This window comes from Musca vetustissima, unplaced genomic scaffold, assembly GCF_032173495.1.
Source record: "Musca vetustissima isolate MV318-11 ecotype Yass unplaced genomic scaffold, APGP_CSIRO_Mvet_v1 utg3344, whole genome shotgun sequence".
In the NCBI taxonomy this organism is placed as follows: Eukaryota; Metazoa; Arthropoda; class Insecta; order Diptera; family Muscidae; genus Musca; species Musca vetustissima.
Window position 1 is genome coordinate 434,980 of NW_026885918.1, and position 13,507 is coordinate 448,486.

At 30.3% G+C, this 13,507-nt stretch overlaps 1 protein-coding gene across 2 annotated transcripts in view; it reads left to right on the forward strand.

Annotated features, from left to right (window-relative positions):
* The first annotated feature begins 3,989 nt into the window (after positions 1-3,989).
* Positions 3,990-13,507, forward strand: part of LOC133333284 (ABC transporter G family member 23) — a 39,160-nt gene continuing 29,642 nt past the window's right edge. For both annotated transcript variants that reach the window (XM_061541598.1, XM_061541599.1), the window contains exon 1: positions 3,990-4,109. In XM_061541598.1, the coding sequence (XP_061397582.1) occupies positions 4,096-4,109 (14 nt within the window). In that variant the 5' untranslated portion in view covers positions 3,990-4,095. The remainder of the gene's footprint in view (positions 4,110-13,507) is intronic.

Genomic DNA, 13,507 nt, shown 5'->3' on the forward strand with positions numbered 1-13,507 from the left:
GGCGAATTTTCCCTTCTACGGTTTTCATATACTCACCAATAGGAATTTTCCACTCCCTAGATTATGACTTCAATTTTGTCGCACAGTGTATTTCACGTTTAAAAAATTAATTAATTTATTTTTTCAATGATTATTTATTAAATTTCAATATTATTTTAAATATTAAAAAAAGTACATTGAATTTTAACGGATCAGCCTCCCATCATAACATTTCTCACAATGTGGCCATCGATATGGTACCGCATCAAATTCATCATCATGAACATTAGGGCTACAACAACAACAATCATAAAAATGACGATGATGATTGACTGTTACTGAGCTTAATGTTGCTACCTGCGTTTTTTGTTGCTATTGCTGTTGCTGCTAATGAAATCGTCAATGTCAACAACTAAATGCTGAGTTGAGTTGAGTCGGTAAACAATTTTTGTATCTTTTTTTCTACTTTGGTAAATTTTCTTTGTTATAGCTGTTGTCGATGTTGTTGTTGTCGTTGTTGTTTTTGTTTACTTTTACTCCACCATACCGATAAATGTTTTCGTCTGTTTTTTTGTGTTTTTATTTTAAATTTTGCTGACTTAAGTAGATTAAATATATTTTTAACAGCTTCAACAAAAACAATGTTGTTGTTATTTTGTTTGGTATTGTTTTTTGTTGTTGTTGTTTAAGCTAGAAATGAGACGAGCTTCAACATTGACCGTACTACAGTGTCGAAAACAAGGTTCAATTTTTTTGTTATTGGTTTTTGGCTAAACAGAAACACATACACACAAGTTGTTTAATGTCTGTTTTGGGAAAATATAAGGGTAGAATGTTGAAAGAGATCGCATTGTTCTGAAACTGATAAATGTGCTTCTTTTGACAATTTTTTTTTAATTGAAACAATTTTTTTTAAATGAATACATACGAGTATATAGTGAATCATTTCTCAATACATATGTATTTTTTTTAATAAGGTTAAATTGATTAAAATTAAACTGAATTTTTACAAAATGTAAATATATCTAAAAATCTTAAATAATATAAATTATATTTTTTTATTTTTTTGAAAAACTATATAAATAACTTTTTAATGAAAATCTTTGTTGGAGTTTAAAATTTTTTTTTTTTTGAATTACCACAGTATTAATCACAATTTAAAAAAAAGTTCATTCTACCCTAGTATACAAAACATTATCATTACAAAAGCTTAAGAATGGAAATATTTTTTTATTTCATTTTGACTCTTCAAAAGACTTCTTCTGTGTTGTTGGGTATTTTTTATCTACTTCAACAAAAGAAGAACCTTAACAATAAAAAGATTGGACGATGATGGAAAGGTTAAAAATCAATGACCACCTCTAAACAAAATATAAAACCGAGGCAGCATGTGTGATTTAGATGCCAATGTAAGCTGAAGAGTACGCCTTCAGCAAAGCGAATACGAACGAGACTCAAATCGCACTTGACTTAAATGTGAGTCATGAAGAGGAAGTTAATAAAATGTATACACATTTTCGGCAAAAAAATAAATAAATAAAAATAGTGGAGTTCTTTAGATAATCAATTAAAAAGAAAAACAATAAAAACTAAACGAACAATAATAAAAAGTGACAAATTGTTGATTTTTTGAACTGTGATAAGATTTAGCATACACAAATTTTATTTGTAATAAAATGTTGCTACCTGATCTGCTAACAATAAAAAATATTTTCGAAAAAATAGTTTTTGAAATAACTTTATTTGTACGCAATACAACTTTGATGTGTAAAGTTTTAAAATAAATAAAGCAAGATTTACTTGAGAATACTATATCAAAATTAAAGAAGTAATAAAGAAGCCGATAATGTAACCTAAAATGAAAATATAAAAAAAAACATTATTAAAATATTTTATAGTTATTGCATTTTTGAGACCGAGGACTTGCTGATCATAGATCCGAGATTTTTAGAGGTCAATATAACTTAAAATTTCTGGATTTTTGCATAAAATGCCATCGGATTTTAAATATTTAAAAGGAATGTGGCATAGAAGAAACCACAAATCATCGACGTATGCAGAAATGAATTATGAATCTGTGATGTAAAGATAATGTGTCAGAATCTTTTGTAGATGTCGACGCGTTTGTAGTGGTAGTAAATTGTATCTTGACCAAAAAATGTAATCTAAAATGATAATATAAAAATAAATAAGTATTCCAATATTTCCACTTAATCGCATTTTTGAGACTGAGCGCTTGCCCCGAGGTCAATATATTTCAAAAATTTTGTTTTGAAGTGGTTTCTGATTTTAAATATTTTGAAAGGAATTTGGGATAGAAGAAAACATAAATCATTGACGTATTCCCAAATGATTTATGAATCTGAGATGTTGGGATAATGTGTCAGATTCGTCCGTAGATGTCGATGTGCTTGTAGCGCAGTAAATAAAAAAAAACTATTTACAATAATAGGATATCAACAATGTATGATTGGTCCATCGATAATGAAAATTATATCACCTGACCCGAACAGTTTTTGAAATTTTCAGGGCAGAAAACTTATGTGAAATAAAATCAAAATAAAGAATCGATTTTTGAAATTATCAACATCACTAAATATGGAACCATACACGCACCAACAACACTATGAATTTATTAAGATTCAATATATTCAATGTTGAACATCGTAGTCGTAGTTAGTATGCAAATCTGTGGCTATCATCAAAAATATTCTCTAAAAATGTTATGCCTGCTGATATAGGGGAACCTCAAAAAATATTCTTTAAAAAAATTAACGCCTGCTGGTCTCAGTGATCCTCAAGAAATATTCCTTAAAAAATCCATGCCTGATGGCCTTGGGGAGCCTCACAAAATATTCTTTAAAAAATTTGCATCAGGTGATTTGGGGAGTCTTAAAAAATATTCTTTAAAAAAAACAGCCTGGGAGCCTCAAAAATATTCTTTAAAAAACTGTATCAGATGGTTTGGGGAGTCTCAAAAAATATTCTTTAAAAAATCCCGCGGAAGCCTCACAAAGAATTATTTAAAAAATCCGCATCAGATGGTTTGGGTGTCTCAAAAAATATTCTTTAAAAAATCCACGCCTGATGGACTGGAGGAGCCTCACAAAATATTCTATAAAAAATCGACGACTGATGGCCTGGGGAGCCTAAAAAATATTATTTAAAGAAACCACGCTCTATAGGCTGGAGAACCATCGTGATGGCTTGGTTATACAGTGTTTCATTTGGCGGATATCAAAAAATAGGTTTATTTATTTCTGATATGATTATTAGGTTATATACGTTTTATATGGATCGCACTGAAAGCGGTTTTGACATTCTCCTCTTTAAATTTCAGTTTTTCCTCCAATATATTGTTATTACTTTTTTAAATCTTTTATATTTCTTTTAATCGCTACAATACCTTATGAATTCGCAATTTATAAAAATAAATTATATGAATATTTATTTTAAACATTACACGATATAAATTTAAAAAATATGATAGAGGTACAAAGAACATAATGTTGATATGGTTCATTGTACCCAAAATAATACAAAAAAATAAAAAGATTAAAATCACTAAGAATACCGTTCACTTTTGTGGGGAAATACAAAAAAATCCCAACTATATTAACAGAATTTTAAGAAGCTTTCAAAAAACAATCTTTGCTGTGGACGTTGGCGCCCTAGAATATGTAATCAGTTGTGGTTTGGCAATGTAAAACAAAAAGCAAAAAAAGTGATTTGTCATTTGTATGAAATTAACCAAAATTGTTATTGTTTTTCTTCTTTTCTTTTTAGCTAAAAAAATGATTTCTGGGTGGCTCTGTGGCAAATAAACAAACATTTATATCTCCAAAAATAATAATTAAATATTGAAGTGGATTTTTTTGCAAATAGAAATTTATATTTTGTTTTTTTTTTCTTAACTTTTATTTTAGGAAATTGTTTTAGGGATTTTTTTGTTTTCAGTTAAATTTTTTTATGTTACCATTATTGCACAACGAAAAAATACAGTAACAGCCATCAATATCGTCGCCATCGAAATTAAAGGGGAAACAGACAACGACAAGTCAACGACTTAGAAAATCAAATTTTTGAAAAAACACACACACACAAAATTTTCACATCATGCTAATAACAACGTAAGTAAAATAATAATTATTTTTTTTATAAAAAAATATATATTTTTTAAATTTAATATTTATTAATTTCACTGTATTTGTTTATAAACAAATAAATATACAAACAACAATTTCCATCATACATATCGGGAGATGTACCGTCATAAAGATAACAATAAATATTTATTATTACATTTTGCTGCTCCACGTGAACAACACAAATAATATTTATTATTATTAGCCAAATATGAAATTTGTCGATTAAGTTTTTCCCCTTGAATGCAGCCATTAATTACATATATGTAATGGCAATTAATAGAGGATTGAAAAAAATGGTTAAAATTAAAAAAAAATAAATAATTTTAAAATTGTTGTTGGAAATCAAAGTCCATTGAAACCCAATAATAATGAGATTAAAGGAAGACCAAATATTTTAATCACGTCATGATTTTCTTGGCCACATTTGACTTTAGTTTGCAACACTTCAAGAATATACATGCTTAAAACAGATGAACATTTACCAAACATCGAACAAAAAAATCCTACGAACTGATTCCATGTATGAATGGACCAAATTTCAAATTTAAACATACCACAAAAAATATTTTTAAAAATTTTCATAGTTTAAAAAACCTTAAAATATATTTTCTATAAAAAATAAAGCTTAATCGAACCCCAAAAATTTTTTTTTCAACAACTTAAAGTTTAAGGGAGGCAGACTCAAGTTGTTTTCTCTTCAACAAATCCAAGCCTAAGGGAAAAATGTTCTGTTCCAGCTTATCGGAGTCCCAAAAATGTTTTTCCCAAATTTAATCCTAAAACACCCTTAAATCAACACCTGATGGCATGGGGAGCCTTAACTAATATACTTTAAAAATTAACCTCTTATGGTCTGGGGAGCTTCAAAAATTTTCTTTAAGAAATTACTCCTACTGGTCTAGTTCAGACTGAAAAATATTCTTTACAAAATACACGCCTGCAGGTTGTCTAGGTGATCCTCAAAAATATTCTCTAAAGTCTAAGGGAGGCAGGCTCAAAGAAGCCAAAAAGTAGTGTTCTCTTCAAAAACTCCAAGCCTAAGGCAGCCTCAAAAATGTTCTGTTCCAGCTTATCGGAGTCCCAAAAATGTTTTTCCCAAATTTCAGCCTCGAAGTCCCTTAAATCCACCCCTAATGACCTGGAGGAGCCTTAAAAAAACATACTTTAAACCAGTAAGGTCGGACTGGGCCGACTATATGATACCCTTACCACTTTGGGTATATTTTACATATGTATCCTAACAGACGACGCGTTATGTTATAAATCTATATCTGAACCAATTTCAGGGAAACTTGGATCTATGGATCTTTTCACGAAGCTTAGCAACATCATTCTAGACTTAAGGGAACCCCACCCATTCCCGATTTTAATTTTTCAAGATTTTCAATGGACTGGTAAATCAATACCAATGCTTGTTAAGGTTTGTAACTTTGCACATATATAATTGAAGATTTAAAAGAGAAGAAAAATAATTTACAAACAATTTTTGTTATTGCTTTGTTGTTGTTTTTTGTAATTAAAGAAAAGTCCTTATTTTTGATGGCGATGTTCACAGGAACATCGGAATCCGAAAATTCCAACGGTGTTAGAAAGAGTACATGTCTGGCTCTCAAAATGGCGGACCTTTGAAAAAATATTTTTAGAAAATCGCCGATTTTTGACCAAAAACCAAGTTAAGAAATAAGGAAGATCTTCACCGATTGGCTTTATCCTAGTTCATACGATAGCTATACACTCACTGAGAAACGAGTAAAAATTTGAAATCGATGGGGTTATTAGTTTTTGAGTTATCGTGCCCGCCATTCGCAAAAGAGAAAAACGCGTTTAAAGTTGGAGAAGCCCTTCAGCCGTCACTTGATGCTGACACAATAAATCGGCTATATCTTCAATAGTTCTTGAGATTTTCACTTGAAATTTTGTAGAGACATTTTTGAATTAGTGTAGAATCGAATTAAAAAAAATTGACCCCGAGAATGGGGGTCCCCTTAATTCAGTATCCTATACCAAAATTCGTACAAATCGAAGGATATATAGGGTCTTTGGTGCACTAATTACCTTAAATCGGGTGAAAATACATATGGGAGCTATATCTCAATCTGAACCTATTTTCACGAAACTTGGCAGACATCATTCTGGATCTTATTCATAACTCAGTGCCAAATTTCGTTTGGTACACAATTAACCTTAAATCGGACGAAGATATATGGGAGCTATTTCTAAATCTGAACCGATTTTCGCGAAACTTTGCACACATCATTCGTGACCCTATTCATTACGCTGTGCCAAATTGAAAGTGTGGTGAAGGTTCTAGTTGAGACTAAAAAATATATTTAAAAAAAATCCACGCAGGTCTAGGGGGGCTGCTTGTCTAAGTGATCATTAAGAAATATTGTCTAAAAATATCGCGCCTGCTGGCCTAGGATAGCCTCAAAAATATGCTTTAAAAATCCTACGCCTGAAGTTTTAGAGAAGTCTTAAAAATATTCTTAGAAAACCCCACGCATGCTGGTGTAGGCATCGTGAAAAAATAAAAAACCATCCGCTTTTCCAATTTCAAGATATTGGCTATATTTATTCAGCCCCAGAACCACTTTCGTACGCCTACATTTACCCCTACATCTAGGGCTATATTTGGTCTAAGTCTGGTCTAATGTTTTCTGAAAATTGCACCACAAGAGAGACACCCCCACGCCTTAAAAAACGCCTGCTGGTCTAGGGGTTCCTCAAAAAATATACTTTAAAAAGTAACGGTGGCTCGTCCAGCGAAGCCCCAAAAATGTTATTTTAAAAAATACCACGCCTAAGAGAGTCTCAAAAATATTATTTTAAAAGTACCACACTAAAGGACTCAAAAAATTGTATACAAATCCACGTCTGCTGATCTTTTCCTGGGCCCCTAAATACATTCTTTCAAAAGTACCACGCCTAAATGTGACTCAAAAAAATGTTATGGAAAATCCACATCTTTCTTGGTCTTTCCTAGGTCTCAAAATACATTCTTTAAAAATACCACGCCTAAGAAGTCTCATAAAATATATCTGATGGGACCAACAATATGTGATAGTAACTGTGAATCGATTTAAAATCCTTCAGTCCCTGGAATTTACTATTTTATGGACTTTTCGATAAAGAACCAAATTTAAGATCATTATCCACTTTGCACTTTTTAACCTCGATTTCTTCCAAACTACAATATATTTGTCGAACCCCTTTTTAATTGGACTAGACGTCGTCAAATTAGCTTCATCTTGATAATCTTAAATGCTAATGTCTATAATAAACACTTTTTATTATCATCAATTAAGAATCTTGCACGAATGCAAAAAGTAAAAACTCGGAGAAATGTCACACGAATATCTAATTAATTCAACAATGTTGTTATTTTTAATTGTTGTTAACAATAATAACAAATTTCAAAAATTGAAAAGATTAATTGCCAAAACAAAAAAGTAAAACGTAGAATTTAGTTTAAGTTGCAGTCATGCAAGAATTTAATATTTTGAAATATGATAGCTTCAAATTATTAAATAAACGGGCAAACTTAATACATTTTTAAAAATTTTAAATATATATATATATATATATATATATGTTTTATAGTACTTAAAAGAAATTCTTTAAAAGAAGAATTCTTTAACATCAAACGAAAAACAAAAGACTTAAGACACATACTCAAAACATCAACCATAACAATAATAACAACTTATTTATTGTTTACTACCCCCAACATAAATCAACTATGTATGCATATATGTAGATATTTGCAATCTATTTCACTACAGCTATTGTTGCGGACATTAATAGCTAAGCGAACACTCGGTGAATTTTAAATGAAATTTTCCATTAAATATTTATTTACTACACAGTTCCTGATACTTTTTTCAGTTTATTGCCTATAGAATATTTATGATGATTTGCATAAAATCTTATTTCTGGTAAATTTACCAATAAAATAACAAAACAAACATAAAAGAGATGTTTCAAACTTCTAGAATGAATGGACATGTTTAATATATTAATGGAGTTTCGAAAAATATGTCTATACCATAAAAAACAATTACTACTTAATCTTTTCTGTACTCATTGATTTCCGCAATTTCTACTGGAATTAAAAAAAAACTATGTTGCTTAAGAATTTTCATAAACTCAAAAAAATCTCCCATGATTGTTTGGGGGTTAAAAAATGTTTTCACATCTTCAATCTTCCATACAGGTTTCATAAGTCTGGGTTTATACATGCAACTTTTGTGAGCAACTCTGCTGAGTTCTTGGAAGTGAGAGGTATAAAAAGTGACAAGGGAGAAGAAATTCAAAAGGGAGTCGAAGAGAGCTGCAGCAAAGTTGCTTATAAAAGTTAAATACATAAACCAAGACTAATAGTATGTTAAATAGTACCCGTTAAAAATGTACATTTCCAAAAGGTACTGTCATTATAACCTTTGCAAGTGATTTGCCCCTGTTTATTTGTAAGGTTTCGTATACGGTTTCTATATCGGTTAACCCAATTCTAAGAGTATTTTTTAGTACGAATTTCCACAACCGTTTCATAATTTGAACATTAAAAGTACCAGCTATTCCTATAGAACATTTCAAGATCCTGACTATATTTATTCACTAATAAAAACTGCACTAAATTAATGTACCATCTACAGTTTTCAACGCACTTATGGTACACGATTTTCCATTCCAAATATCAACATTTTAGCACTTTTATTTTACGCAATTCAAAAAATGCTAATTTTAATACCAGTTAATTCTATATATGTTTCGAATTTAAGCCAATTTAGTCGAAAAATTCGAGCACTTGGGACAAGTTTGCGACGCGAAAAATAATATCCGAATTTTGTTTCTTATTATGTAATTCGAATTATAAGTCCGCAAGTGCTGTTAATTTTTGTGAGATTTTAATAATACTTGTTCCTACCAAAACCAGGCATGTACTCTTTCGAACATCCTTGGAATTTTTGGATTCTGACGTTGGAAATCATACCCGCCGTAATAAATAATAAGGACTTTCCCTTAAGGAAAGAGGAGACAGATAACAGATACTTGTTTCCGCCTTCTATTTGTAACTATTTTCCAAGAGTAGGCAGGACTACTCTAGAATAACTGAGAATATGACGTCTGCAGTCCAAAATCTTGGTCCATACTTTGTCGTTATTTGGAAACACCAAGTGTTATTGTATGATTTATGGTCCGGTTATTGGACCTTATTTTTGGAAAACAGTTACAGCAAATGGTCCATTTGTGGTAATTTCTTTTTTATTATTATTTATTCAATGCAGTTTTATAACTGAACAAATGGGGTATGAACCATTTTTTATGTTAGTTTAGTATGGTTTATAAACTTATATGACCAAAGTGGTGTAATATCGATTCGGTTCGACATTTGTTCCTTACTTAAATAATGATTTTTATTTGTAATATTAGAAAACTCAAAATACACCCTTCGCCAAAATGTTTTACAATTTTTACATACACTCCCAGCCATTTCAGCTTAGGTTTTGTTTTAATTTGTTTCGGTCTTACCATTAATAAAAAATTGTCTATTAACTAAATATTAAATTTTTATTGTTTTTTCTATTGGTTACTGAGGCACTAAAAACCACTCAGCAGATGTACATATTTATAGAATTTGAAAATTACAATACCATATATACGAGTACATATAACAGTAATCATTATTATTACTGCAATTGCTATTGTCTTTAATGTAAATGACGCAGATAAAACTGACCACTAGTCAGTCAGATTTTTTGTTTTTTTCCAATTATTATTTGCCTGTAAAATGAACAGCTAATATTCTTACTCTCCATTTGCGATTACACGGATGCGCTCTCTGTCTCTGTTTTTCTCTTTGGTCGCCCTGATTGTTTATTTTGTTTTCCATTATGATTTTTTTGTGTTGTTATTATTGTGTGTATGTGATGATTGTCCCGGGAATAATCGATCGCATGTGTAGAATAGTTACATGTATGGAATATTTAAGCACACATTTATTCCAAATATGCCGATCATCATTATTGTGCCACGTAATGGCATTTAAGTGTATGTATATTGTCGGACAGACGGTGGAGTGGTGGGGGAGGGGTTATTAGATTGCGACGCCCGTCACGACCAAATCGATGTGTCGGCAAAGAAACAAATTCACAAAATTATTGAATTGAATTAAAATATTTTAGATATTTTATTTGCAAGACATGTCTGAGAATAATAATCGAAAAAAGAGGGAGACGATTTAGAACAAATACCTACCGGCATACCCATTTTTTCCAGAAACATACGTGCATATGTGTGGTATTTGGGGGATGGAGAGGGGGTGTGCATGTTAATAATTTCCTTAAAATGGGAATTACCAAAAATTAAGACCAATACTTATATTTAGATTGAGATATCTGCACAAACACACACACACCCATACATACTCGCTCTACGAAAAAGTACTCATTATGTATTCAAGAGCTATGTTCATTGTATGAAACGTCACAGCATGTTATCATTATATATAGTCGTTTATTTACAAAAGAACTTCATCTTTTGTAATGATAAAAACCAACCAAATAAATGATTTATCATTGTTGTTTCGTTTTTTGTTGTTAGTATTCTTACGTCAACAAATTCTGTAAGACCATTTTAAATATTATATATTAATCATCCATCACCAGTTGTTGCTTTTGTATTTACTTCTTCTTTTTTCTTGGCATTCAGAATTAAATATAATCACCGAAATCATTACACGCTTCAATGAATCATAGTTTTGTAAGCAAAAAGAAGAAGTCTACTTGAATATATCATATAACCTTTTATGAAAATATAAATAATTATACCGGAAGTTTGTTACTCAAGTCTTTTTTTTTTTTTTTTTTTTGTTTGTTCGGTTCATTTACTTTATTTGGATATTGGGTTACATAGCAATATAAAAAGCATAGTCGTTACCGAAACTTCTAGAAATAAATTTAGCCAAAAAATATATTTTTATGGTATTATTAAAAGCGAAAGCGTTTTTTTTTCTCTAAAAAGGAAAAACTTCTAGAACATACAAATTAGAATTTGTGCGACTGGAATATTTTGTACACATAATATAAATTGCTATATATAAAATAACAACAACTATATAGTATAATACGCCAGTCCTTGAAAATATTGGTAATAAGATTAATATTTATAAATTGTAAATTGAAGATGGTTTTGCTTTTGCTAAAGAATCAAAAACTCCTCGATCAGGTCCACTTGTAAAACTCTGATGCTGCCATTTATCGTTGCCTAGCAACAACGCCTTCTTCAATTCTGTGTAGTGGTTGGTGTCCTTTCTTATTTTGTATTATTCTCGTGTGTTGATGACAAGATTGGTTATTAAAATGTCAGAGGATTTTTTTTATCTCAAGGGGATATAAGCCTCTTTTTACAAAGCCACTTTCAAAGGATTGGCTTGGGGTTTATTCTTGGTGTTTATTCTGTAGATCGCTAATTTGTCTCAGCAAAGTTCTTCACCCAACAATTCTTAAATTTTTGGGAACTGAGACTGTAAGAATATCAATGCGTCGATGAAGCATATATTTGTCAAGGTGTATAATTACGTATACTTTTAATCACGCAATACTGAAATTTCTGGATTATTTTTTCTTCTTCCACTTCTTCCACTGTATTTATCAATTGTCCTTAACAGTTACATATATATTTCATTGTTCTTTTAATTAAAAAATCTACCTACATTCTTGGGTGGCATAACGCTGCACGTGTCAATGTTCCCTCAATTTAAACTAAACAACCTTCGTTACTAATTGGTTTGGTATACGCCCCTTTAAAAGTTCGTTTACATATGAACAGATAAGAAAAACATTTTTATTATTATTATTGTAATTTGTTGTCATTAATTTTTATTTATTATTATTTTGACTACAAAACTCTCATACACACACAGAAGCAGCTACAATGACAAGCCATAAAAAATACTAGTTATAATAATAACAATTTAAAAATGACAGATGATTTAAAATTTGTCATATTGAAGACAAAATTGTTGTCAAATAGTGACACATAATTATTGAAATATATACATATCGTCATTAAAAATGCAAACGGACGTACCTTCTTTATTTTTTAACTAACCAGCTATAATTAGGTATTTTTGTTTCCCACTGCGTGGAAAAGTACCCTATGCAAAGTTCTATCGCTATCGGAGAAATATTTAATGTGTTGAGTGCAACATTTACATAAAATCGGTCAAAACTGTATATGGGAGCTATATCGAAATATGAACCGATTTTCACGAAACTTCACACACATCACTCTAGACTCAATTCAGTACGCTATGCAAAATTTCGTGCAAATCGAAATAAATATAGGGGATTTAATGCACCATTTACTCAAAATCGGACGAAAATGTGTGTGGGAGCTATGCCTAAATCTGAACCGATTTCAACAAAACTTAAAACACGTCACTCCGGACAGAAATTATTTCTGTACCATAGAAATCATGTTCATGTCCTGCGTCATTCGAATAGCCATATACAATGTTAAATATTCAATTGGACTTGTTTTTCGTATCAACACATGTTTTATATATTGTATTTAGCATTTATATCGAAATAATTTGGAAAGTACATATGCGAATTCTGTAACACCTATGCAGAGGTCAGTAAGAGTGTCGAAATACAAAAACGATACCAAAACAAAACACAGACGAAAAATGAATGGTGGTCTTGTTTTTCTTGGGAGAATACAGTTGTTTATGTCAAATAGAGAGAGACGAAAATGGTAAAGTAGAGAGAAGTAGGAAAATAGGTTTGATACAAATGAAATGTTTACATTTTTTTTAAAAGAATGATGGATTTCTGATGATTATAAGAATTTGTATTTGTATTCAGGAAAAAACTTACTATGAATAAATTTGTCGTATAAAGAATCCTTCTTATTTTGATATTTATCCGCATTTGGCATTTTATACTCTTAAATGGTGAAACATATTTTTGCCGAGATTTTTAAAATATTTTAAAGGTTTTATCTCCGAAGTAGCTGTAATTTGGCATTCCAGATTATTGATAAATAAGAAAATTATTTCCAGAAAATTTATAAATATAGGTTCAAGTTTTTGTGTGTCTCTCCATACAAAGCCCAGTTTTCCAAGCTAAGTGTCCGTCAGTTCATAGCTGACAATTTACAAAGACATAGTCTCCATAAAATATAAAACCGAACTTAACAAAGTTTTTAACTAATTGTTCCTAAACATAGAGAAGTCTAGAAAAATTTGAGCAGAACAATGTAATTATTTTCCCTATTTTTTGATTTTTATGAGCTCAAGAAATTCATGCATTCTGAAGGTCTTAATGTGTAATGATATTTTCGTTACATATATTTTTTAATTTTGGACTTTAATTGAT